The sequence below is a fragment of the Ixodes scapularis genome, unplaced genomic scaffold (assembly GCF_016920785.2).
Source record: "Ixodes scapularis isolate PalLabHiFi unplaced genomic scaffold, ASM1692078v2 PGA_scaffold4__175_contigs__length_147842914, whole genome shotgun sequence".
NCBI lineage: Eukaryota > Metazoa > Arthropoda > Arachnida > Ixodida > Ixodidae > Ixodes > Ixodes scapularis.
The window spans coordinates 137337354-137364291 of NW_024609879.1; the positions used below are offsets into that span (position 1 = coordinate 137337354).

Below are 26938 nucleotides of genomic sequence, written 5' to 3' on the forward strand. Positions count from 1 at the left end.
GAGTGAATCAACTGGGGCATTTTGAAAACGTTTTAATGCGTATAGTTCATATCGTACCAGGGCACCACCCTGGCAAAGTCATTTTACACGATGTTTTTTTTGTCTTCTCTAGCTTTCCGACAACGGGATTGTGTTGATGAATTAACATGCTCGTAGACGCGTTAAAAAACGAAAAGTTATTAAAGGGGCTGTGTACCAATATTACTTTATAACGCATTTCTCTTTACAAGAGCTCACTTGCGCTAGTGGGACCCAAGTATTGTCGCACGCAGTGCCACTTAGCAAGAAACTTAATTGTTGCAGTGAATTTTCAAGGACAAAAGCGAGCGTTTCTTTTTCAATCTTTCCTTCGCAAAACTTGATGACGTAGGTAGTAGCTTGCAGGTCGAGCATAGCGTGAGCACTTGGATTAGGTGCTTGATAATCAATAGCTCTACAAGCATTCGGGAAGTCGCTCATGTCCAACCCCTGAAGTGGTGACAATAACCTAACCCTTAGAATGTCTGGAACTCAGCATATATCCGGCTCTATATCAAGCGGCCGCTTGTTCTGGCTGCCAGCTGAGGGGGTAAACGCGGTTTTTCTTTTCAACGTTTTTTCTACAACTAAAATAGATCGGGAAAAGCTACTACCCGTGTTTCATTGGTTATAAATGCCATGTATTCATTCTAAGCGGTATTTTCGCAAGGCACAAACATCGTTGCACGACCCTTTAAAGGTGAATGTAACACTGGAGCGATTTAATTTTAAATCGTGCGAGAAAAGGTCCTAATTCGAAAATGGCTGAAAAATTTATACGCCGGGGAAACTGTTGCTAAATCAAAATTGAATATCGTGCTTCCGGCAAATTTTTGTGCTCAAGTTTTTGCCTACGAAATGACAAAATTCATTTTTTAGATTTCGGCGATTGTCACAAGTCCTGCGTTTAGGTCTTCCGCCAGGCTCTAATTCATTTCACACAAGAAAATTTGTGCAGGGTTTTTACAACTGCAATAGTGCCGAATGACTATAAAAATAAAATTATGCCTTTAATTAGCTCCGTAATACTTTAGAAAATTGCCAGTTTGACAATTTTCTACCTGAAAATAATAAGCATACTTTTTGTAGCATTCAAAATAATTGCATAAATTATTTGCGGCCACGAGCGTGCCTAAAAAGCTAAGCCTGTGCTTCACAGTGTGAGCTTATTAATCAGAAATCTTGATAGCCAACCGGCGACAGTCGGGCGGCGGCAGCAGTGGGAGAGCCAACGGTTTCACCCCGTCCCGTAATTTGGCAAAGAGTGAACGATAAGCACCACCCTGCACGCCGATGGCTTCGATATGTGCTACGTATACGAGCGAAACGCACACATGTTGGAGCATGACGCAGCAAAAGGCCTGATACTTCTTCACAGCAAAAGCGCACTTCGGTGATACGTAGTCACGTTCCGATTGGCCCGCCAGGGTAGTAGCGCCCGCCGTACCGGCGTGTTATGCGATCACGGCTTCCTGGCCTACCTAGTATTTCTCGCTTCAGGTACTAGACTAAGCGACGCCACCAGAGGGATAGCTCACGTTTGAACAATGCAGCCGGCACTCCCAAGTATTTCCAATGTTTCTTGCTTTAGTCGCTAGATGGCGCCATCCAAACTGCGTTGTAGGTTGCCTTGTGACGTTTTCAGATAAGATCGAACAACCATGTCCAAAACTCGAAAGTATAAAACAGTTTTGTATCTATTAACCAACACGCTCTTTTTCAATTGTAACCATGTCAGGCGACCTTTTTTTTAAATTTTGCTGAAAAAATATTTTGCTGGCTCTGTGCCCAAAAGTAATGCTTCCTTAAACAAAAAATTTGTCTTCGCGAAAAAAAAAAAATATTAAGCACCCTCTTAGTCGCGTGCGCGATTTGCGTATCGGGCGATGTTGGCATTTAAAACAGCTTCTCAAAAAAAAAAAAAAAACGGTTCAGTTTACGGTTTTAGAAATATTTACTGACGAAATAGGTATAAGAAGGATAGACAAAAGGTATGAATCACCAAGTATTAGTGTCGTTGGTTTCAGAAACCAAAATCGAAAATACGGCACATTGAGCAATAACACCCTGGATTGGTTCCTTTCCTCCGTACCTATAAACGCTAAGGTCTACACACTTTGCCAGTTTGTTACCCTGTAATTACCTCATATATGCATGGAACATTATGCTCCTGGTTTGTAGGAGAAAGTTACTAGAATTGCTCATACAGGGGCATTTGACTAAATATGCAGAATTTTAAAAATTATTTTTGAAAAAAAAAAAGACACGTTATCTTTTAACTTTTTTTAAACTCTCCGAAATTAAGGTTTATTATGTTCTAACGGAATCTGCAAAACACAAAAAGCAATATTTGTGTGGCTTTGAGTTTGTAGAGCGAGAACGCTTGCCAAATCGACGCTAAGGCGGTTGCCATGAATGGGGCGTGCACATACCTATTCACAATTTTATTATTTTATCAAAGCGCCGCCTGTGAGCGCCATTAGAACCGTTCCCGCGGAAAACGGCACAACGCAAAAAAAAAAAAAAATATCGCAAAAAAAAAATTTCGACTGACTGAGATTGCCTGTACTGGGCGTCTTCAGATAGGATCGAATGAACATGTCAATTCAATTCAATTCAATTTTTTTTATTTTCAGATGAAGTCATACAAAATAAAGAGCTGGCCCACAAAAGCATCATTCTGCTTGTATGTGGGGCCAGGCGACCACCTAGAATACATGTTACAAAAAAAAAACACTCTGCAGCACAAAACAAAATGAAAGGAACACAAAATTAGCAACACAAATAAATACAAAAAGGAACACTTTAGAGCATGAAATAGAGGTGTTATAGCCAATTCTACTCACGCAACCATGAAATAAAAGTACGAACTATCTCCAACTTTCAGGCTACGGTATCTACAGCTCAGATGCTTGACACCAATTCCTTAGTTTCCTTTTTAGTACCCTAGTGCATTTTGTATTCATAAGGGACTCGGAGCTCGTTAAATAAGGAAGGAATGTAATGATTTCTGTTTTTCTTTCCATACAGTGTGTATATTTTCCGAATGACGTATCTTTCAGTACGTCTCAAATCTCTATTTTTATTTACGACAGTTTTTTACGAATTACTGAAATAATTATTTGTTATTGCTAGGTATGTAAAAAATCTTTTAAATAACAGGATGCTCAGCTCTTTAGCTGTTTCTTGAGTTTCCAATACTTGATATGAAGTTCCATATGATATGTTGTTTACCACGTGTTTCAGTATCCTATCTATCGCTCGTGTTTTGTATTCTGAACAATGACCGTACAGTGTAATACTGCACCATAATGCGGCTTCCGCCAAAGATTTAAACACAAGTAATCTTATCTTCAAGCTGCAGATACCTTTGAGTTTATACAAATACGCGGATATGACTCGTAGTTTTTTTACAACACATTCCACCTGCGCATTCCACAGCATGTGTTCGTCAAGAAAAAAGCCTAAATATTTAACAGAACTGTCGTATGTTAAAGGTTTACAGCTACAATCCAGACACTGTACCGAGTGCAAGCAAATATTTGGAGATATTACTATCTGTTTGTGCGGATTTCGAAAACACATCAGTTTCGTTTTTGCAACCATTCACAAAAATAAAATTCGCAGCAAACCATCTAATTATCATATTAATGTCTCTCTGAAAAACATAAATTGCTTCATCATACTTTTCATCTGGTAACACTAATACGGTGTCATCCGTGTATTGAAACATTCTTGACTTAAGGGGCAGAAATCCTAACCCATTTATATAAATGGTAAATAACATTGGCCCCAAAGTACTTGCTTTTGGCACCCCAAATTGGACTTGAGCCGGGCTGCTAAGATTATTCATTACCTTAACCATTTGGAATCTATCCTTGAAGTAATTCTCAAAAAATTGATAAAAAAACCTCGAAACCCCATACTATATAATTTTTCCAACAATAACAAATGATCGATGGTATCGAATGCCTTTGACAGGTCTATGAAAAGAGCTAGGGCTATTTTGTTTTTATTGAGTGTTTCGGTAAAGCAGTCAGCGAAATCTTCCAGCAGAGTAATGGTACTTTTTTTGTTGCCGAAAGCCGTACTGCATAGTGCCTATCAGGGAAAATTTGTCGCAAAAATTATTCATTGCTATTTGAACCCATTTTTCGATTACGTGTGTCATGAATGGCAGAATGGCAGGATTGATATGGGTCTGCAGCTCCTGACCTGTTGCTGCTTTCCTTTTTTGTATAACTGCCTTATCACAGATACTTTTAAACCCTTAGGAATATTTCCGGTGTGCAGTGTGTCATTCACTATTTTAAGCAAAATGTGTTTGACTTTATCGAAATTGTAGCGAAATTGTATCGCAGACATATGAGACTTTACATTCAAAAATTTATGTTTTCTGCGTCTACCGTTCTCGCTACAAAGAACTGTGGTTGCGACGTGCCGGGACGCGTACACTGCCACAAGTGAGAGGACTGAATTGCACGCGCAGCAAAAACAGAATCCCACTCCTTTGCTTTCATGTCCTTGAGCGCCTTCACCCCAGTTTCCGGAAGGCGGATAACTTTTACGTTCGGCAGTTTAGCGTTCAGTGCGGCAACTATCTATGACGCCAACATGATGACCGACGTGGTGGCCCGCGGAGGTGTTACAAAATTGCCTGGTTCTTGACAAGGACACCGATTACGTCGTAGGTACTCTTGCCATGTCCAGTTGCGGAAGACATTCACTTCGTTGACCTGAACTTGTTGCTCTGGAGTGTGTATTGTTGATATTTATTCTTAGAGGGGCTTGCTGCACAATCACTGACGTAGGTCACACGACAATACAGTGGAATCTTGTCCTCAAGCCACTCGTGTACCTTGCTAACAGCGTAGCATATGTGGGTGGTGTCGTGGCACATGTCGTAACGTGTGACGGCAGAGCTGCAGGTTCCTTTCCTCGTCGCGACCATGCAGGTGAATATGGAGACTTGACTCGTGCTCCAGTGCTTCGACTTGATTCGCTCAGGAAAGACAGTCGCACTGTTCGCCGCAAAATCGAAGTGGCAAACAATGCTAGATTTCCGCAGTCACTCCTTTCATCGCTTATCGCCTTCCTCTGGAAGCGGCTGGTATAATCATGCAATGTTCAATTCCTGACATACTATTAAAGGTGTTCCAGAAATGTATTCGGGTTCACTTCCTTCTTTATTAGATCGTCTTTTTCACAGACTGCGTAAAGCACTTCCACATCTGGAATTTCAAGGTTAGGCGCCTCAGAACATCCAACCGAGGGGCATGCGCTGCACTCTTTAAGTAAAGACAGCAGAAGGTGGACTGCGCAGAGAAATGTCATGGAGGTCTTTGGCGTTCCTTATGACGCCTGCAATTTTTTCCAGGGCGCACACACCGAGCTTAGGGCTGGCGGAAAAAACGCACACACAAACTTCATTCGAGGGAATGTGCGGAACTCATTTTAGCTTCAAAGAATAGAATTTCGTAAGGCCGATGGCTGTGTCTGGGTGGGCTGTCTTATACATCCGATAAGCCTTGCGAATTGACCGCGTCATCACAATATGCTCTATCGTTCCGTGCGCCATGACGCCAACGACGTTGTTTTTGTTCGGACTGTGCTGTTTACAATTAAGCTCATCTTTGGTGTAATAGTCCATCGCTACCCGAGGTTCCAACTCGGTTACTCTCCTTCTTCTGTGTAAGTCAAGAATCGCCCACACTTCCAGTTTTTCTTTGTAATGTCTTAATTTGCGGAGCAAATAGCGGGTGGTTGAAGGAATAACAGCTTGAATATCTTTCGTCGAGAGCGGCTCGGGTAGCAGTGTAAAAAGACGGCAGCCCTCATGGCATGAGTCCGAAGCGGGAAACGCAGACCTAAGGTTCCTCAACCACACTGAGCAGGTTCTGCAACTTTGTGCCAAGGTGGCAGGCTTGTCTCTCACGCCATACGCTGTTGCGACGCTTAATTTTACCTTCTTGCGGAAAGCGCGTTCAATTTCTTCCCGCTTTCGCTTAACGTAAGACCTCCTACAGTGCTTTTTCAGGGCAGAACCTGGTTTCAAAGATGAAACTCCTGAAGAGTATGCGCCCCTGTTCAGCTCTCAGACTGCGGCTTGTTCCGGGACGAAGGCTTCCTTAGGCCCTGTTGATTCCGACGATTCCGCGGTCATTTCCTCTAAACGGCTGAAGCATTTCACGCACACAAAGTCCGTCTCTCGGACAGGAACCGTTCCTTCAGGGCTTCTTCAACGAAACAATGTTCAGATCTATCGCGCTGGGAAAGTTCCTTTAGTAATACATTTATTTTCTTGTACCTTCTGAGGTAATCGGTGCTGCACTTGAGCTTCGAACTGTAAAGCTCAGCCATCAAAACAGAGAACACGCACGTGATCCGTCACAGGAACTACTCACGATCAAACCACCGCTCGCAGCTTAAGGAGTGCCCCTCCCCCTCCCTTCCCCCCCACCTTCCCTGCGAAAAAAACTATCTCAGAGGTCTCGAGATCCCAGTAATTCCTGCTTTTGTTGTGTGCTGTTTCTTCGCGGCTTCTGTTTCATGGCCATAGGCAACCCGCAGGGGCAGTCGGATTGCGGTGCTCTTTATAGCTGGCAATCCCGTGCCATCTCGGGTGTTTACTTAGGCCACAGACTCCCGGGGCGATGAACAGTGGATTGTGAGCGGAGTCGTCTCTTAGTATAAGGTTCATGGATGCGGTACCCCACAACGGCCTTTGAAAACAAGAAAACATTCGGAAGAATCGAGTATCGAAAAATTAGATCTCACGGTTCTCCCAACCGTTGCCATAAAAATTAACTTATAGACTATCTCAGCCAGTCATAATCTTTGTTTTCTTTGCAGTATCTTTACTCTTTTTTTGCGTTGTGCGGCCCTCAGCGGCGGCGGATAGATCTATTGGCGCTCACAGGCGGTGCAGGTTCTGCCGCGCCCTACTTCCTACATCATGTTACCGCCATGGTTGTAGGCTAATCTGTTTGCAATGTCGTCCACGTTGCTTCCTTTACCCCGCGTACACGGAGATGCCACACGCCGGCAATCGAAACAGGAACCGCGAAGCATGTGAAAGGCTAGGGCCTCTCGATTGCTCCGGCCCATGCGCATTTTTGGGTTGGCCGTACAAAAATGTATAAGGAATTTTAACTTCAAAACTACCGCCCACAATTGTGCAGTCAATTTATCTTTTCCTGAACACCCCTTAGCAGTTTTATGCTTTGTTAAAATAATGAAATTGTCAACAATGGGGGGGGGGGGGGGGTATGTGCATGCCCGATTCATTACAACCGCGTTAGCCTCAATTTGGCCACATTCTTCGCTTTATTAGTTCAAAGCCACCCAAAGGTTGCTCTATGTTTTGTTTTTTTTGCAGATTTTTTTAGTACATATTTTGCACTGTAATGTAGGAATGTGTAAAGAATATTGAGAATGGCTTTTTTCAAATACTTAAAAAAAATTAATATTTAGTCAAATGCGTCTGTGTCATCAATTCTTGTAAATTTCGCCCGTTAACAAGGACAACAATATTTTATGCGATGATTAACAAAGTACACTCCAACACACGGAAAGTTTTAAGACCTTAGCTTTTATAGGTACCAAAAAAAAAATCATCCAGAGCGTTATTGCGCAATTCGCCTTATTTGCAATACATTTTTTCTCAAAATAACGACCCTAATACTGTGTGATTAATACTTTTTGTCAATCCTTCCTCTGTCTAATTTGCCAGTAAATATATCTAGACCCGTAGCCAAGACAGTTTTTTTGGGGGAAGCTGTCCGAAATGCCAACATCGCACGATACGCAAAATGCGCACGTGACTGGGACTTATAATTGTTTTAGAGCGCAGCTCTTAGACGGCTTGAGCGGCGTCAGCGTCGGCGTCGGCGTAAACGCGCGGTGCATTATGGGACGTTTCGGCACGGTGCCGAAACGTCACCATGCTGAAACGTCGCACAGAAGGGGGAGGGGTGAGGAGGAGGGGGAGGACGGGGGGGAGGATGAGGGGGAAGTGAGGAGGAGGAGGAGGGCGAGGGAGAGGAGAAGGGAGAGAAGTGAGCAGGGGGAGGGGACGCGGAGGGGGAGGAGAGAGGAAGATGGAGGAGGAGGATGAAGGAGGAGGAAGAGAAAGAGGGAGGAGACGGAGGAGGAGGAGAAGAGGTGGAGGAGGCGAGGAGCAGGGGAGGAGCAGATGAGGAGGGAGCAGGAGAGACACACCGTCTCCTCCGTACCCTCCCCTTCTCCTCCTCAAGAGCTGCGCTCTAATTCGGCATTACAGGGAGTTGTAAACTTCTTTCATTTTTTCGCAAAGACAAACTTTTTTCTTTCTAAACAAAGATTGGTTTTGCTCTTCTGGGCACGTAGACAGCAAAATAGATTTTTTCTCGAAAATTGAAAGTGGTTGCCGGACATAGCTGTTCGATCTTTTCTGAAAACGCGCTGCCTATAGTAGGGACGACAATAATCTGCTCACTCTCCAAGTGCTGTTGCTCTCGGTTCTACGCGGCAGTCATCTACTTCCGGCGCTCGTCAATCGGAATCGACTTGGTTCCTGCCTCAACCGCCACGTGCCCATCAGACTACAATCGAGTGCTGAATCCACTCCCCTACGTCATGCTATTGCCGCGTGCGAATAGCTGAGTCAGGAGCCTGCTCGACTCCCGCGCCGCTGGCTGAAGCTTGATCCCCGTTTGCGTTTGTGCCCTTTATCTTTTGTTTGCATGACTGGAATGTTTTAGATTACTCGAGAATCTTGTTTGTTCGAGCTCGGAAACTTCTAGATACCCACGCGCTTGCAAAAAGAGCTTTGCATGGCTGCTTGAAGCAGTCGACTTTCCGTCGCCGTCAAAGTATGCTTTTTTTTACATCATGCTTCTGGGCCCAAGTTCGCCGCATTCAATGCTCGTTTTAAGTTTTAATTACCACCTTTATGCTTTTATTTGTGAAATTTTGGTGGAGGTGCGGGGTAACGTAATCAATCTCCTCGGTGCGTATCAACTGTGACATCAACGACGACCCCGACTAGGGCCTTGGACACGACCCGGGCTATAAACTCAACAAAGCCCATGGCTACGACCTCGACAATAACAGGATGACGACATTGATGGGAAGTCCTCGACTTTAAAGACAAACCCTGGCTACGATGTCCACAAAAAGCCTGACTACGACCTTGACGACGAGACTGACGACGAGACTAAGGACGACAGTGACGCTGTCACAGGCGCCGAATGACGACATCGACTACGATCCCAGCTACGACTTCGACAGCGAGCCAAGGGCGTCCCAGACGATGACTTCAACGACAACCCGGACTGCAATCTTGACGAAGACCTTGATGACACCGAGGGCGATACCGACGACGAGTGTGATGTCGCCCACGAAGTCGAACAGAGCGACGACGTTCGGTTCGTCACTCAACGAGCGGAAGAAGTCCGCCGACTCGATCACACTTTGGTTCAAGCCGCATAACGAGCTGACGACGGCCGGTACAATTTTTTACGCCACGACGCCCTGTTCCAGCCTGCCTACCAAGTGGGGATCTGAGCACCAATTCATCGTCGCAACGAGGAACTGTTGAAGTGGTGCTTCGGCCTTAAGGTAATTTGGTACCCGAGGGGCCTAAACAGCGAGCCGTTGCCTGGCGAAAAATGAACATTGCCACTCCGCCCTCTGCGACCCAAAGATGATTCACGCCGTCGAACTCGAACTGAACTATGCTGGATAGTACTGTAATATCCTGTGCATTAGGTGACTCGGCGATTATCGCTCCTTTTGTTTTAAGTAGTAAATTTAATTTTGTGTTGCATTGGGAGCGTGCGTTTTTTTAAGAGGGGAGCAATGCCGCGTGCGACTAGCTGAGTCAGTAGCGTGCTTGTCTTCCACGCCGCTTGCTGGGGTTTGATCCTCGCCAGCGCTTGTCCACTTTTTAATTCTTGTGTTTGCATGTCTGGAATGTTCCTGATGGCTCGAGAATCTTCTTGTTTGGTCGAGCTCAGAAAGTTCTAGATACCCACGCGCGCGCTTATAAGAGGAGCTTAGCATGCTTCATTCAGTCGTCTTTCCATCGGCATCAAAGTATGAGCTATCACGATCAATAGGATTGCAAACACCGCTCCGCGTGGCCCGCGGTATTACCAGTGCCCCCTGACAACTGTTCTTTGAAGTACACGTGCACCTTAGTTTCGAGACATTTTTTCTCTAGCGATCGCCGCACCACTCTGCACGTCCGGGTCATCTGCTGCGAAAAACGGTCGGCGAAACGGCGAAACTGTTCACCAATGGCGAGCATTTTTTGCTAGCAATGTGCGCCAGCAAAAATAACTTGTATAAACATCTTTATGTTCATGCTTTTGATTAGGAAGTTTTAGTAGAATATTCCCCAGACTCCGATAAATATACCCGATACTTAGCCGACGAGTTTAAGCATGCATTATATTGTTATCGGAGGTTTCAAAACAATCAACTAAGCTTGGTAAAAGCTTAGTCTGCTGGTCAAGTTGGTAATTGACATTCGTAGTAAAAATATCGCAAAAAAGTCGGGACAAAAAAGACGAAGAGGCGCTTGTCCTGTGTTCTGCTTCGCCCTTCTTGTCCCGTCTTTCTCGCATTATATTTAAGATCAACCAAGACTGCCTATTATTTACTTCGCGTGAGTTTTGCGATAGCAAAGGACCACCAACTAGCACAGGCAAGAAGTTAGCGCGGTGCGAGCGTGGGTGATACCTTTCATCATAAGAACACAGCGCGAAAGAAACGATGATGACGTTAAGAAACAGACGGGGCGTCCTCGCCGTTTTTTTCGCGCTGTTTTCCATGATGAATTTCTACCAACTCGCCCAAATATCTATTCTTCTAAATTATACCCTTCGATCCTTACCACTGTAAAAGCAACATGACACAGCATAAAGTTCAGTGTCGCTGCGGGTTGTCGTGCGATAACCAGACCACTACTTTGCAGCTCGAACGCATTTTGAGGGGAATAATCTACAAAAACTTCATAATCAAAAGGATGACCCTAAAACATTTATGCAAATATTTTTAGGGCGCACATTCCTAGCGAAAAATGCTCTTCGTCAATGGTGAACAGTTTTGCGCTTGCGCCGACCGTTTTTCACTAGCAGGCGACCCGGAAGTGCAGTGTGGTGCGGCGATCGCTAGAGACGATACGTCTCGAAACCAAGGTGCACGTGTACTTCAAAGTGAAGTTGACAGGGGGCACTGATAGTACCGCGTGACACGTGGAGTGGTGTTCGTACTCGTATCGATCGTCGTAGTACACCCGTGAGCGATATGAAGGTGAACAGCCCCCTTCTTGTTTTTGACGCTCCTGCAAGTTTAGGAACAAGCTCTGTTCCAGAAGAGGGCTGGAACGCAAAGTTTAGACCCCAAGTCACGTACCATTTGAGACGTTGAGAGTTAATATAGCTTTAGGGAGCCGTCAGGCAAGAAACCAGGTAAGGTGTTCACCTTCATATTTTCGGCGGGTTGTTACTTGTTACTTTATGTTTCTCGGCACAAGTTCGGAGCATTAAACGTCCATTTAAGTTTTATTATTCAAGCTTTTTCTTAATTTGTGACGCTCTTACCGTGGCCGCGAAAATAGACCGGGAAGCCTTGATTGACAGGAATTTGCAGCCACCTTGGTTGCTTTGCAGCTAAACCTGTGCGTTAAATTTTGCTGAAGACTGCCTGATCTTTTCTACGCGTAGTAGCTGTAATTTTGTCTTGCCACAGCTTCAAGTGTTTTTTTTTTTTCTTTATTTTTACATAACCATGTTAAAGAATGCATGGGTCTCAATGTTTCCGTTTACCAATAGCCAATCATAAATTGTTTTTCTGACTCGCACGGAAACATTGGGGCAAAGTAACCCTTTCCTCTTTTTACCACGAATTCTCGCGATGTGAACATCATTAACTGACCTGTTCTTACTAGCGTAGTAATTCCCTTTTCTCACTTCGTCGGGGAATGTAGAGAAGAATCCTGGTCCCAACACTGAGGCAACCATTGACGAAACCACAAAGAAACAAAATTGAACAAATCCCGGCGCAATCAATGCGGGGGTCAACCAATTAAGCGAGAGGGTTACGAATCATTTTAAAAAGTTCAAGAGATGTCGGGCGCTAAAAGGGAAATTACAGCTGCCTCATAAAACCTACGCTTGCTCGAAGAAATAGTAGACTAAATATCATGCAACACCGAGACGACTCGAGCTTTGTCTATGACGTCGACGCTTTAGATAATCTCAAGCGCAGGAATAATTGTATGTTCAAAAGCATTCCGGAAGAATCCAAGAAAATGTGGGCCAGAACGGAACAAATAATTACTTCTTTTGTTAGAAACAACTTGGCTTAAGGACCAGCGAAGTTGAAGGAGCCCTCCTTGAAGGCAAAATGAACATAAATTTCTGCCGCCCTATTGTAGTAAAGGTGCTGAACTTCAGAAATAAGCACGCAGTTTTAGAAAACGGAGCTAGGCATAAGAACTTTGCTTCCCCCATATTTTGAAATAAAAAAGAAACTACTACTACCCTGTAATACGGGGCGAACGTATGAAGCTTTTGGACTGCGCAAAAAAAACAAAAAAACGTATCGCAATTCTCAAACACGCTTGCGCTTAGCTTCTGATAAACTATTTTTGGAGGACAAATTGTTTTTAATTGATTGTCAAACTAGAGCTGTATATAAATTGCAAAGAAGCATTCCAAATAAAAATTCAAATTGACATAAAAAGCAAATGGCCACCTCGCATGATTTGACATGTCATGCTGACACCCTTCGAAGTGTAATATCAAAATAGGAAACGCTCGCTGATATGTTTTCAACTTGCACTATTCACGTCGTACAAGGAACGGAAATATTGCTTTCAGATGATATATTGATTGATGAACTATACTTAGTTACACAAGTTAATGAGACCGACCAATTAGAGTCAGAAGCTCAAGTCCTACGTCTTTCCTGCCAATGCTTTGTTTGGTGATAATAAAACATACAGAAACATGAAGCACACCATCACGGTGCACTTTGGACGCTGTCTCATTGGTTCCAAAGCTCGTAGCGTCCGCCGCGTCTAGACATAAGGTGAAACCAAGTACAGTACTTGACAATAACTTCCCGATTCATAGAGAGGACAGAATACAGTCTGGAGGGTGTGGTGTTTTCGTGTTTGTCAAGAATACTCTTAGCAGTTCCAATTAAAACCCATGATAACATCGAAATACTTTGGGTGCGTGTTAAGGTGGATTCTTTTTTCATTCTCCTTGATGTCTGAACCGAGCCTCTGATAAGTTATCTTGTTTTGTTGAACAGCTGTACATTCCACTGGACGTGTCACCTCCCGTTACCCAAGTTCGTCGGTTATTCTTGGAAGCGATTTTAATTTCCCCGGAATCGACTGATACACTGTCAATTTGAGGAATGCTATAACATTCTACAATCAACCGTATTTTTGTACGCCTGCTAGCTTCTGTCTTATCCAAGTGGTCCTTACACCCACTCATGAAAATGACATTTCTTACCTCTTCTTTACGACCTTACCAAAATAGTTTAACAGCCTCCTGTTTTGAGGAAATAATTAACCATAATGCAGTTTGTATCAACTTTAACCTGCCTATATGAAGTGAATGCTTACAGTCAAATGAAATCCAGGAGTATTCCATTGCAAGCACTTATAATATAAATGCTTGCTTAGAACTGTCAACGCTAGAATTGCAAAGAATTTTGACCTTCGGTCAGTAGAAGAAAATGGACAAATGATTAATGAAGATTTAAGACAAGCAATTGCTTATTTCGTTCCTAGTATAAAAAAAGACCCTCATGCACAAGGGAAGCCGTAAATGTTGAAAGGTTAGACCATTTGGAGCACCAAGAAACGAGTATATAAAGAGCACAAAGGCGGAACACTCACTCACTGTGGTTCTAATACACGCAAAGCTACGCAAGTGACAATCAAAGTTGCTACAAAGTAACTTTTTTATTTGAGCACTGGAAAAGGTTGCTACTTAAGAATCCCAGAAAAATTTGAAAAGCTGTCTCTACTAATGTTTTAGATATGAATGCCAATGAAACGTTACCTATAATGTGATCTAACAATTCTAATGATTATTTCGGAGATGTTTTTACCAATGAGTTGCCTTATGAATTATCCATTAACTTACTGTAGATATACACCGCTTACGTCTGGGCGTTTTCTACACACAGGAATTTCTGCACCGGACCGGAAAAGCACACAATCAGAACTGTCCGCGATGTGATTGTGTGGAAACTATATTTCATTTATTATGTGATTGTGCACTTTACGATGCAGAAAGCGGACACCTGAAGAGTATTCTCACTAATCTAGACGACCGGCCATTTACTACGTCCAAAATACTAGCTGCCTGGGGCTCTCCACTTAAAGAGGAGAAAGCCGCAAACGCCGTTCTGCGACTTTTGTTAGAAACTCGCCTCGAGTTTTGTTCGGTAAAAGTTATTTATTGTACATTATTTCCTGTCGTAGAGAGGACTATCCGTTTTACAATTCCTGCAAGTGTACATGTACGCAACTGAACTTCGCGCTGGCGCGTACAAAAACTCGAGTGTTTTGGGTGAACATTGGTGACAATCCAGCACGTACTTTCAGTATCTTAGATTTAGTGCCATATCGGAAACTGGGGCACTCTCTTGATTATTGGTTATGCCCTCACAGTGTTAACGGGAGTGCTAGTAGGTTACCTTTATCTCCTCTGCTTTTTCTTTCCTCCTTCTTTTATCTCCTCATCCCCTTCCCCAACTCATAGTAGCCAACCGAGTCAGGCCGCCTTGGTTAACCTTTCTGTATTTCTCCTCCTGCCCTTATCTTCTTCTTCTTCTTCTTATTGTAGCTTTGCCCATACTCATTATGTTTTGGCAAATATTCAAATAAGCCGTGATGGCATTGACACCATCATTCAGAACTTGCCCACCTGTCTTCCCCTGGGGTTAATATTAGTTACTACAGAGGCAACACGTGACCTGATTCAAATCCCGTGTGTTATTAGATAAAGGTCGATTTCAAGACACCAAGGTGGAATATGGGTAACATGTGAGCAGTACAATAAACGACTCCAAACTAAGTCCGTTCGAGTTCTTAAACGTGATGTCGTTAAATTGTAAGCACTCTCTAACCACAGGTTCCGTATAAAATAAAGCAGGATGTCTGCGTCGATCGAGAATTTCCTCCAGACTAACGAACTTCTACTGACAGTTCCTCAATGGCCGCTTTCCAATTCCAAATGATGACCAGATACCTGAAAAAGTCACGTTTAGGAACACTAGCACGCTTAATGTGGAGTCGTTTCTTGAACTGCGACCATGCTACCTAGATTGCGTATTAGTGTATCTTTAAATCGACCTATTTATACAAAAGCATGGAATCTCCATCGGGTCAGGTGTCGCCCCTGTTATTTGCGATTTTTTTTTTTTTTGCGGAATCTGGTCGAGGTGTTTTCAACGATCTAGAAACAGGTGGATGCTAAGATACGGAGGTACGAGGATAATTTTCTTGTGCTAGTATCGCAGCCCACTGCGTTGGATGTCAATGTTATTCAAAGATTCCTTGGAATTTTCTCATTGAATTCGCGGGACTTACTCTTACTCACGAACGATCAACGTCAAGTAAAACTGCAAGTTTTAGATTTAAGTTTAGATTTTCAGGAATGGCACGTGTGCTGGGAGTATCGACCACGCTCAAAGAAACGGGTTCCCCGCAAATTAAGGCCACAATAAATTGATAAAAAGCGCGATTGCTTCCTCTTTCATGGAGGCATTCATTGCAATATCGTGACAGCACACCATGAGTTTTTCCTAAGAGGCGGACGCCTAAGATCGTGGGTTACCCTGACAGTTTTCTTCAGGAAATGACCGAAACGCTTATTTTTAAGACGAAGAAAAATAATCATGAAGAAGCACCTATATCCAGGGTAAAAGTGAGTCTCGTTGTCATACATATAATGTCACAAATGACAGACGACGGGGCACGCGAAGACGGAATGACTAAAGATTTAATGGCGGCGAACTTGTGCCAGAAATGAAAAAAAAGAACACGTCGAGAAAGCAGCAGCGAGCGTCGGCGGAGGCAGCAGCACGCGACGGTGCGTCGGCGGAACAGCTGGCTATCGCGAGAACGAGAAATAATTTAATCAATCGGCAATACGGAGCTCGTCTTTTTATCTTATGCTCGTCATCTCTTCTTAAAATAGGTCAGGAATAATCGGGAAAGCGCTAAGGCGAGACTGACTAGACAAGGTCACACTGGCCTGCTTATCGTTTACGCTCGGGGAAAAAGTGTACGCGAATGTTCTACATAAACAAAGAAGCATATCTTCTCGATCATGCACGTGGCATTTACACTAGGTTTCACTAAACCCAAAAGGGGGCGTCGCATCCTGATGTGCTGATAGCGTTTTCGGCCCGAGAAAAGCTGTCCACTTGTTGCCGAAAAATTAACAACAAAGAAAATGAAGGCGATGTGTGAAAAAGAAGCACCTAAGCAGTTCGTAGATCGTGCCCCCTCAGCCGTGTATGAAATTACTTGCGGTAAAGCGTGGATAGGACAAACGGCAGGTGCGTCAATGAGAGGGAAAGCACGCGCTGTCGGTAAGAACTTCTTTTTCGGGCAACCTGGCTATTCATTGTGATAGATGCCTTTGTGCTCCTGAACTTTAAAAGAAACGAAAATTCTGGGGAAGTTAAAATAGAAGATCTCGAAATATTTGTATGAGTCCTTCAACGTCAAAATGCAAGGTGATGACAGAGGCATCATTGCCTCTACAGTTTATTTACCGCATAACTAATTTCATATCACGCTTAAAAAGCGTATTGGGTGTATAGATAGTTTGTGTTGTATCAATAAAAGGTCACTTGAATGTTGCCATTAGTGTTGTGTCTTACACTCTGCCCCTGACTCGAGGCGCGTATTGTCAAAAGGAACTTTGTGCCAACTAGTTCATCTGCCGCTACGAATCTGGAGTTCCACAGGGATCAGCATTGGGCCCACTATTTTTTCTCATTCTCATTTACAATAATGTCATACATGCTGAAAGTCCCTCTTCACTTAGATTCTTTGCAAACGATTGTGTAATTCATAAGTTAACATCAATATACCCAGATAAAGATACCTGTCCTTCTCATCCAAACAAGTCCACAATAACCTTTAGATACCCAACAAGTAAATAAATCCATCGACCAAAAATATCATCCAAGTATTAAGGGGTTATTTTGATCAAAGGTCTTAACTCGAAGGATCATGTTAATCATGTGACTAGCAAGGCAAGTCGCTTATTTATTTATTTGTTTATATTATCCTGAGGGCTAACCACATTAAGCTGCATACGACAAAATTTACATCTTGCACCTAATAAGCTGCTTACAACTCATATCTTGCATGTTTGGTTGCAATAAACTATTTGTGCATCAAATGAAACGCTTCACAAATTTACTTAATGAATCAAATAGACTCAATGCAAAGCCGGGCGGCTGCACTTATTTTTAAAAATTACTCTCGAGGCACAAGTGTCTCGAGGGTGAAACAAAAAGTCGAGTTACCCCTACATTCTATGACAAGACATGTTTTTGTGACTAACCTTTGTCCATTGCATTTACTAAATTCTAACTGGGCTTTGTGTGCGTAAAGGAGCGGCTGTTGGAAAATGACGAAATTTCGCGCTTGGGCAGTGGGCATGTTAAGAATAATTTATTTTGCCCTAATGGCTCACGTACACGGCCAGGGACGTTTTGAGGAAACAAGATTCTGATTCTCATAAGGCGATTTTCGAAAGTTTGTTTTAGACACCGAATTGCCAGAGTTTTTGTATTAACGAATTAGACGTGTGTAAGAAGACCCTTGTATATTACATATGATATCTCACGTACTATCAGCTTTACTTCATTCAATAGACTACTTCCATAAAGCCCTGCATGCAACACGGCACGCGTTGCACTCTGGGAACTAGTTGGCCAGGGAGGAGAGTGGCATGATCTCGGTTTCGATCGACACGTCGACTAGAGGTGACACACAGAGCGTGGACTATTAACGTTCGTTATCTCATGCTTTCTGGTCCCGAGAGCGTCATTTGTGGTCTCAAAACTAACCTAAATGGCCAGACCTTGAAGCTTTAGCACAAGCCCGAGACGTATAGCTTGTCTTAATGCATGCTTGTTGTATTTTTGTACTTGAGCCTTTCTGTTAGCGTTTCGAAGTATGGTGGACGAGCCAGTGCTGAGAATTTCGGCGCTGCGAAGCTCGGGGACCTTGCTTGTGTGCGAATAAGCAAGCTGTACCAACCAATAAGTATACATACATCGAGCTCGCGCTTTTACATTAGTATTGTTGATCAGGAAGTTTGTTTCGTACGTTTTACTTATTACGCCTTAGTACGCGAGCTAAAGCTCGGAGGCGCCATTGAAATGCTCCATTTGAACACACTTCTCATCTCTCATGTGTACTGCCCCACTGCACTGCACGAAGTGAAGTTCCCACGCGCTTGCATTCCACTAATATTCAACATCGCGTATGCGCATAAATTTATCCTGCAAAACATAGGTACCATTCGCACATACAAACCGTTTTAAGAAAGCAAAAGTCGAGCACTTGTGTGAAGAATGTCGCACCGTTCGCCGGAAGTGGCGCCAGACGGGCATGAACCCCTATAGGTGCGCCAAACGAACGAAATTATTCAAAGCGAACTTGACGGTTGCTAATGGCTATAATATTTGTTATGTGTTTGCTTTCTTCCTGACTGAGTATGCCGAGATAATTTCAGACACAACGTTCAGGCACAGATCTTGGGCGTCAGGAAAAGCTCGTCCAAAAAGGCCTACCGAGGAGAAGGGGACGCTTGTTAGGGCCTCCGTCGTAGCAAGCCGATCTGAGTGTTTGCGAAAACTTAATCTTCTATCAGCATAAAATTTGAGTGTGAGAGATGTGATGACACAAGGAAGACATCATAGTAACTTTTATGCAGTAGTGAGGTTGAATTTATTGCGTTTCCTTCAAAGTTCATGCGCCAACGCTGGGCTCAACTTTGATAATCCTGCGAAGATGCGGCTTGCTTTTCGCCCAACGAAGTAACAAGAAGCGGACGTTTGGCAAACAAAATACGTGTAGGGCTCAAGGTGACCAGATTTCAGTTGCGGTTCACTGGTACTAGACGGGATTACTGACATTGAGCTCAAAGATGCACTCGTAAGGTTAGGTGACTAAGCCACGTCTTACCACGTTTGCATACGCACGCACAATATCCGGTGTTTCGGGAACCAAGGAAAGTGCCCCGGTCTTTGTTTTCTATCGCTCGAGAATGAGTGTATTGTACATTCGTAAAAAGTCAGATAATCGAAAACGCAATCAGCGCGTTCGGTCGTGGCGTGATAGCATGAGATGAACCTGCTCGCTCGAAATCGAAACTGAGCGGCCACTAGTTTCCAGAGTGCACTGTGTGATATTTCGCCGCGATGGGGCGCATCGGTTTTGGAAGAAGTCTAGTGTGTGTTAATGGAAGCCGACTAATACTGTCACAAGAAATATGTAAGTATAAAACAGAAAAAAAGATGAAACTACCCAGCTTTGCACCTTGCAGTAAAGCTTAAAATATATCGTCCCGCTTATCGTCAACCTACCGCTTTTAGATGACAAAACATTAAATAAAACTTGATCTTTATTGCATATTATAGAATGTACGAAAAGGTCTTCGTACGAAGAAAAGGAAACAAAAACATGATGTTAAAATTTGTACTTTTAAAGTTTCCTCTCGCATTCAAATTTTTTTCACTGTGGTATAGTGTACTTCTTGAGCTGGTATATGTAAGCTTTAATTCGATTTTAGGATTTATAAATGTGTTGCTAAACAGCCATGAAAACTACACAAATGCGGTTTGTGGAGGTGATTTATATGGCCAGGGGTACATAATATATTAGGGTAATCGTCACAATAAGACAAATAATTAACTAAGATTTGTAATCAAACTTTTTATTTAGTAAGAATAAACGTAAGTTTTATAAGAAACTTGCTGAGGGTCATTGACAACCATTTGACCAGTGAATTTTAGAAATACTTTAATCCAGTGACAAATGCGATAGTGCGCTAAAGTGACCATTTGTGCGTTACAGAGGTCTAGGTGCTCTAAACTCGTCAAACACAAAGTTGGGGCCGACGTTAACGGAGCGCGCCGATTGCACTATTCCGACGATGATTTCGCGTTTTTCTCGCCGGCAGCCAATCGGCGCAGTCCGCGAACTTTCGGTTCCAACTTTGTGTCTCACGGTTTTAGGGCCCTAGGGATGCAAAAACGCGTATGATAAAATACGGAAAAACCTCGCGGGCTCGTTTTCGATCCCCAGCATTGTGCCATTTGCTTAAGTGGTAACTTTTGCGTACTTCCGCGCTTCTTTCATGTGCTACTGATAGTTTCAATGACACTCACGAAGGTTAAAATTGAAGCCATATACTTATCTTCACTAATTAGAAATGTAGCAAAAAATTTTAGGTAACTTTTCTAGTTATAATGATGACTTGCATCCTATATTGTGTCTCCTGGCCGTATAACTCATTTGCACAAACCGTATTCCTGTGCAATACACGGCTTTATATAAAACTCTCTGTAAACCTTAAAAACATTGTATACTTTGCCATGGCATTGAAGTAATAAAAGTTGTCATAATTCAAGGCAGGTTAGTTATAGTCAGAGCGGCTAGGTTCTGAATTTGTAACAGAACTATTAAAAAAAGAGAAAGATGCCAATTTTTTATGTTTACTTGGCACTTCTATAGTAGTTGTAAAAACCATGTACAAATTTTCCTGTCGAGTGAAAAATATCTGAGTCTCGCGAAGTACTGCGTGACTTGTGACCGTCGGTGAAATCTCAAAATCCGCCTTTGGTTCTTTCGTAGCAAAACAATATATTAAAACGTGCACCAAGGGCGCTGTTTTCAATTTCTGCCAGCAAATCTTTTTTTCTTAAATATTTTTTTTGAATCGTGCCTTATTTTCTTGCACGATTTGAAATGAGTTCACCCGCTACTATACCTTTTTTCAAGGCTCAATTAGTATTGCATTGTTGAGGTAGCGTTGTAGGGACGTCTTTAGCGAATTCAGAAGTAAAACAAATCGTGAAATGTCAGCTCTTTGGTGAACAATATATGATAGCAGGACAGCTTGAAGGCCCTGGTTATCTCTGCTTCCTGGTAGGAACCAAACCTCACGTGATAGAAAATAGAATATTTAAAAAAGGGTGTGACTCCTATCCTGAAGGAAGACATTTGTATGCTTGTTTTTTCTAAAAGTGTTGTTGAGCTGTGTTGGTTATTAGTCATGCATTTTTAATTTATATATTATTTACACATTTGTTGAATATTACGAAATGTGCGGGGTGAAATATTAATGGCAAGATTTATGCAATGATTCAGGTCAAAAGAATTAAGGTGTCTTGCCAAGCGTTTTTTTTTTTTTTTAAGAAGCAGAGAAGAGGAAAAAAACTTATTCTAGCCCGAAGACGTCTGAAAAGATCACCATATGGGGAGACTGTGGAAAGCAAGAAATAACTCATGGGTCACCAAAATATTGTGAGAGAGTCTTGAACCTCCGCAATGTTGTAGGGTGGATTATCGGAATACTTATCACATATATACCAGAAACCTAAGAGGAAGCATTAGTTAGAGTAGAAATACGTTCCAGTAGAAATTATTTGGCTTGTGGGTACCGCTGCTCTTCGCCAGAGAGAAGGCATAAAGGTATACATTTATAGGTTTCATACGTTTGAAATTTAGCCCACACAAACTGGTATTTATTCTGAATTGGCCATCGATACTACTACTTATGCAGTATAGTGCTAGGTGTCGCAAACCTAGTAAATGTACCTAGTCGGAAAGAAGGGTTTCGCTATATCGATTTGTGCCACAGCAATGACATGTTACCATATTCTATTTCACCAATAGATTTATCTCTTTTTTCTTCGATTACCCTTTCTTTTACCTCTTAGCTTCAATGTGTTTTGTTTTTACTATACCCACATTTTTGCCAATTTTTTATTTAGCGAATATATGGAGGACAACGCTGAAACATGAGGGTTATATTTTATAACAAAGAGTTTCTTACCATCTAGTCCCGTGTTCACGATTCTGTCCTTAATAGTCGCCATCTTTTTGCTATATGAGGAATTAAACATTAGTAATATATTATTCAACTACACTATACTCGTATACTGTATCCTGCTTACGCGATTGTCGAGATAAAACTATGAAAGATTTAGTTTATTTTTAAACCGCATGATTATTTTATACGCAATAACAGATCTGTTAACACTTCTTGACTCAAAATGTGAAGATAGAAACTTTTTTAAGGTGTTTGATAGTTTTGATTGCAGTGAGGTGTACACAGTGAAAGGTGGAATATAAAGAGATTTTAAAGTAAAATGTTTGAAGATTTAACACCTCAGCAGGAAGCATATTGCCGATAACTTTAGCGGGGAAATGGAATTAGTGTATAATTATAAACAATAACAAATTTTCCCGATACGTTTAGCAGAAAAATTGCGTGCTGCACTTTTGCATTACACCTTAGCTTTTTTTGAGAAATCATAAGAATAAACACATTTTGTTTAAAAACTCTTGATCCAGTTAAAAACATGCTCCTTGACCCGTACCCGGTGTGGTCAAAACCAGGGGACCAGAGGATTGCGGAATACACAGGGCACGTTTAATTCAAATTATTTACCTCAAAGGCGTCTTTTGGGGACTCATTAATTGAGGGGCTGGGCAAAAGCACAAGATCCAATAAAAAATAACATATAAACATAATATCTCTGGTCACAGCGGCACAAAAAAAAAACCGTTATGCTAAAAGAGATTACGCGATATTTAGTTCTCAACTGGACATAAAAAATAACAAGGAAGACTACAAAGGGATTCACAAGCCATTCAAAATACACAAGTTCGCACAATTTCTTAAAATCTTAAGGATTTATGTTGATTGCAATTTTATCGGGCCGATTACTGCATTCTGAAATACGCAGTAATACAGGCAAATATAAGAAAGAATTGTTATGGGATTGGGTTTTCTGAAGCTTACACCAGTTATCTGTTCTGAAGGAAATATAATGGGAAGCATGACAGTAAGTATTTCTGAAGTGTGATGTACCGTAGTACATTTTATGAAATAAACAAATGCGGTTAATTCTACCTGCGTCTGGAGGCTAATGAAGTGAGATCAATGCTAGTTGTTTTAAGGCAGAGATACGACCTAAAGGCAAAAAATCGTTTTTGAGCTACCCAAACAAATGGCTCTTCCTGAATACCATGACTTTATTCTTCACGGTATGCATTTATTAGAGAGTTTTAGGGAACCGTTTTTGCACATCCGATACGGTACGATGGGCCCTCCGGTACGAACAGCGCATGCGCCTGCCTTCTGCGATCTTACCGTTATGCGCTGGTGGAACCGTAAGGCACGACCGGCACGACCAATGGCCGACATGGACAGTCTCGAATGGTTAGCAAAACGGCGATTTCGCTGACGGAGAGAGCGTGCCGTGGCTCCAAACATGAAGAAAATAAATCGTGGCGGTGCCTGACAGGAGCGCCATGTGTGACAGTAAGTCCATAAAGTTTGAGTCAGCAAATAAGAAAAAGAATAAAGAACAAAACGCAATAGAACTTTTTCAATAGAAATAAATTGGTGTTTAGCGTAGCCAGGAATCGTCTGCTCGGTGTCTCAGTGGATTGGGGCGCCGATTTCTTGGGCTCGTAGAGGACCGGTAGTGGAGAATTCAAATCCCGCTAGCGCAAAAACTTTTTTTCTTTTTTTTTTCGTATTATAAGTTTTTTTTTGTTCTTTTTATACAAACATTGGATGTGCATTTTGAGCACTTATCACCCGTTTTTTACAGCTGCTGTTATGACTGAGGATTATCTGTAGTGGCAACAGAGTGAGCAACAGCCTTCTGCACCAAGGCTCCGGATACTTTTTAGTTTAAAAATGTTGCATGAATTAAAATTTTTGTACAAATGCTAATCACATATATCCTATAAAAAGAGCCCTTTGAATATTGGGTGATAGTTTTAATAAGTGTACAGCTGTAAAGTTACAGGTTTTCCTTTATATGTTCTTCGTGGTCGTACCGTACACGGCGCAACGGTCGGTACGCGGGCGTACGACCGTGATCGTCTGCTATCTGTACCGTAAGAGAGCAACATGAGCGCCACATCTACCACCGTCTCTCCGCCTCCTCCTCGCAAGCAGTTTACAGCAGTAAACAACATCTATCTACTTCGGGAGGTGCTAGGCGCTACTCCTTTTTCGCTCTAGCACTTTGGAATGACGCAGCGTTGAAAAAGAACTTCTCGTTGCGAGGAGCGAAGCAACGGATTGACCTCCTCATAAATAAAAATAGAGATTTGAGACGCACTGAAAGATACGTCATTCAAAAATATACACACTGTATGGAAAGAAAAACAGAAATGATTACATTCCTTCCTTATTTACCGAACTCCCAGAGTCCCTTATGAATATAGAATCCACTAGGGTACTAAAGAGGAAACTAAGGAGTTGGTGTCAAGCATCTGAGCTGTAGATATCGTAGCCTAACCGTTGGAGATGTTTCGTACTTTTATTTCATGGCTGCGTTAGTAGACTTGGCTATAAACACCTATATTTCATGCTCTAAAGTGTTCCTTTTTGTATTTGTTTGTGCTGCTAATTTTGTGCTCTTTTCTTTTTTTTTTTTGGTGCTGCGGAGTGTTTTCTTTTTTTTGTGTGTGTAACCACATGTATTCTAGTTGGTCGCCTGGCCCCAGATACAAGCAGAATGTGGCTTTTGTGGGCCAGCTTTTTATTTTGTATGAATTGATCTGAAAATAAAAATTGAATTAAATGGAAAATTTATAAGTATATTGAATTGAATTAACTTTGTACAAGAAAAATGACCGTATCAACCTGAGAAAGTGTGTATATTTTGGTTGTTTTTTTATTTTCTTCGAGATTTAATAGTTCCAGTTTTATTTGTCCATATCTTTCTTAACACTCGATCCTGCATTGGGCCTCGAGGGAAAGAGACAGTATTGCTAGCAGACGACTTCGAATGTTGATGATAAGCGCGCGCGAGCGTGTTCTTGTGCCAAATCGAGTTTGCTTTCGGCAACGTTTCAGCATATCAGGACGTGGTTGGTGTAAACATCATATTTGGTTGATGTAAAACACCAAAGCGTGCCCGCTGAGAACGCATGACTTATTAGAAAACAAGCTACCATGTACGGTCGGGGAATTATTTTATTCTCCAAGTATATAAATCTGGTGAACTGAAAGAAAACAAACCCAAAATACGCTGGCACATCATTCGTAGTATTCGCACATCATTCCTGGTATCACAACTTTTTTGTTTACTCAAAAGCTACGCCAAGTTGAACGTCCTATGCCTTGCCGCCAACAAGCGCCTTCTCTTAGTGTATCGGTGCTCGGTGGCACCCGAAAGAAATGCGACTGACTCCGTGTCACGGCAAACCAAAAAGAATGTTTATTTCCTCGTGCCCCCGCACAAGTCACGGGCCCCACGGCACGCGCGTGCGTGCCTCGCTTATAGAAAGCGGGAAGTTCAAAAGAGACTCACACCACACTTAGTGCGCAGACAGTCGTACAAAATCACTTTTTCTAAATTGTTTTCGCTGAATAGAGCCAACTCCAAGTCATGGTCAAAAAGATCGAGCACCATTGTTGTCGGAAAGCTCGTCTGCTTCTTTAGCAGACGAACATTTTAGAACTTCGCTGTGCTAGGGGCGACACGCCGTGGTGCGCCAGGTTTTGTATTACGGAAGCGCATTTATTCCAGTAAAAAACGAGACGAACTCTATGTAGGTATACAATATTTTAGGTTCTCTATATATTTAGGGTGCGATCTTTATTTACTTGAGTTTCTGCGATTTGTACAAACACGCTTAAATTGGTCTTTTCTCGATGAGGCGGATGCAGGTTTCCGTTGCCGGGGGGCGCGACCTGTACCGATCGTCTGCTAGGGAGGCTGTAGTGAGGGTGGGCGCAACTCAAAACCTGGAGAGCGTTTGCAATTTATTGGCGGCGCCAGAGGGAGAGGATTCGAGAAAGGATATGCGCCAGTGTTGCCTGCACGAGAGCAGGCGCCCGCTCTGTTGCAACTCTGTTGCTCCATGCGCCTTTCCTCCTCTCGCCTCCCATTGCAAGCAACGAGCGCCTTGGCGCAGCCTCTCTCGCTTCCTTCTCGCTCCGAGAATTGCAAACGTCGAGCGGAGAAAGCAAAGTTGCCAGACAAGCAGCAACGTCCAAGATGGCGGAATTTACCATTTTTCGCGTTAAAAAAATACTTAACCTATCCAACAAAACTGGTGGCTATGGAAAAGTAACCATTTATACCTTGTGTAAATTATTCAAGCACCTTAATGGGCTTTTATGACCCGAGTTAGGAAAGAAAACGACCCTTTGCCCCATAGACTCCCTTTGCCCCATAGACTCCCAGCAAAATTTAGCAATTAAATGGCGTCCATGTCCCGTGATCGCCGATCTAGCAGTTGCACCCCCCCTCACTTGAGCCTCCCTATCGTCTGCTATCGTCTGCAAATATGGTTCCCCCAAAGCCGTTTCAGGGCACACGATCGGTCCACACGCCCGATCCAAGGTATCGATCGTTTTTGTTTATCGATCGTCTTTTGTTCCGGTTCCCTAAAACTCTCTATTGTCTCGAAATTCCAAGTAACTATTAAGAAAACCGTAAATGAAAATGATGCAGAAACCTACATTGAAATTTCCGTGTTCTCCTGTGGTGTGACGTTAGAAAATGGTACATATGTTCAGGTTGCATATGATATTCTTAAACAGAGTATGTCGAGCGTTTCTTTGGTGATTGCCGGTGAATGAGCTTCCAAGCATTGTTTTCCCACAATCAAACA

The 26938-nt window shown here is 42.6% G+C and overlaps 1 protein-coding gene across 1 annotated transcript in view; it reads right to left on the reverse strand.

Annotated features, from left to right (window-relative positions):
* Nucleotides 1-26938, reverse strand: part of LOC115313303 — a 159622-nt gene that overhangs the window by 63289 nt on the left and 69395 nt on the right. The window contains exon 9 of the mRNA XM_042293719.1: nt 22125-22174. Within this exon, the coding sequence (XP_042149653.1) occupies nt 22125-22174 (50 nt within the window). The remainder of the gene's footprint in view (nt 1-22124; nt 22175-26938) is intronic.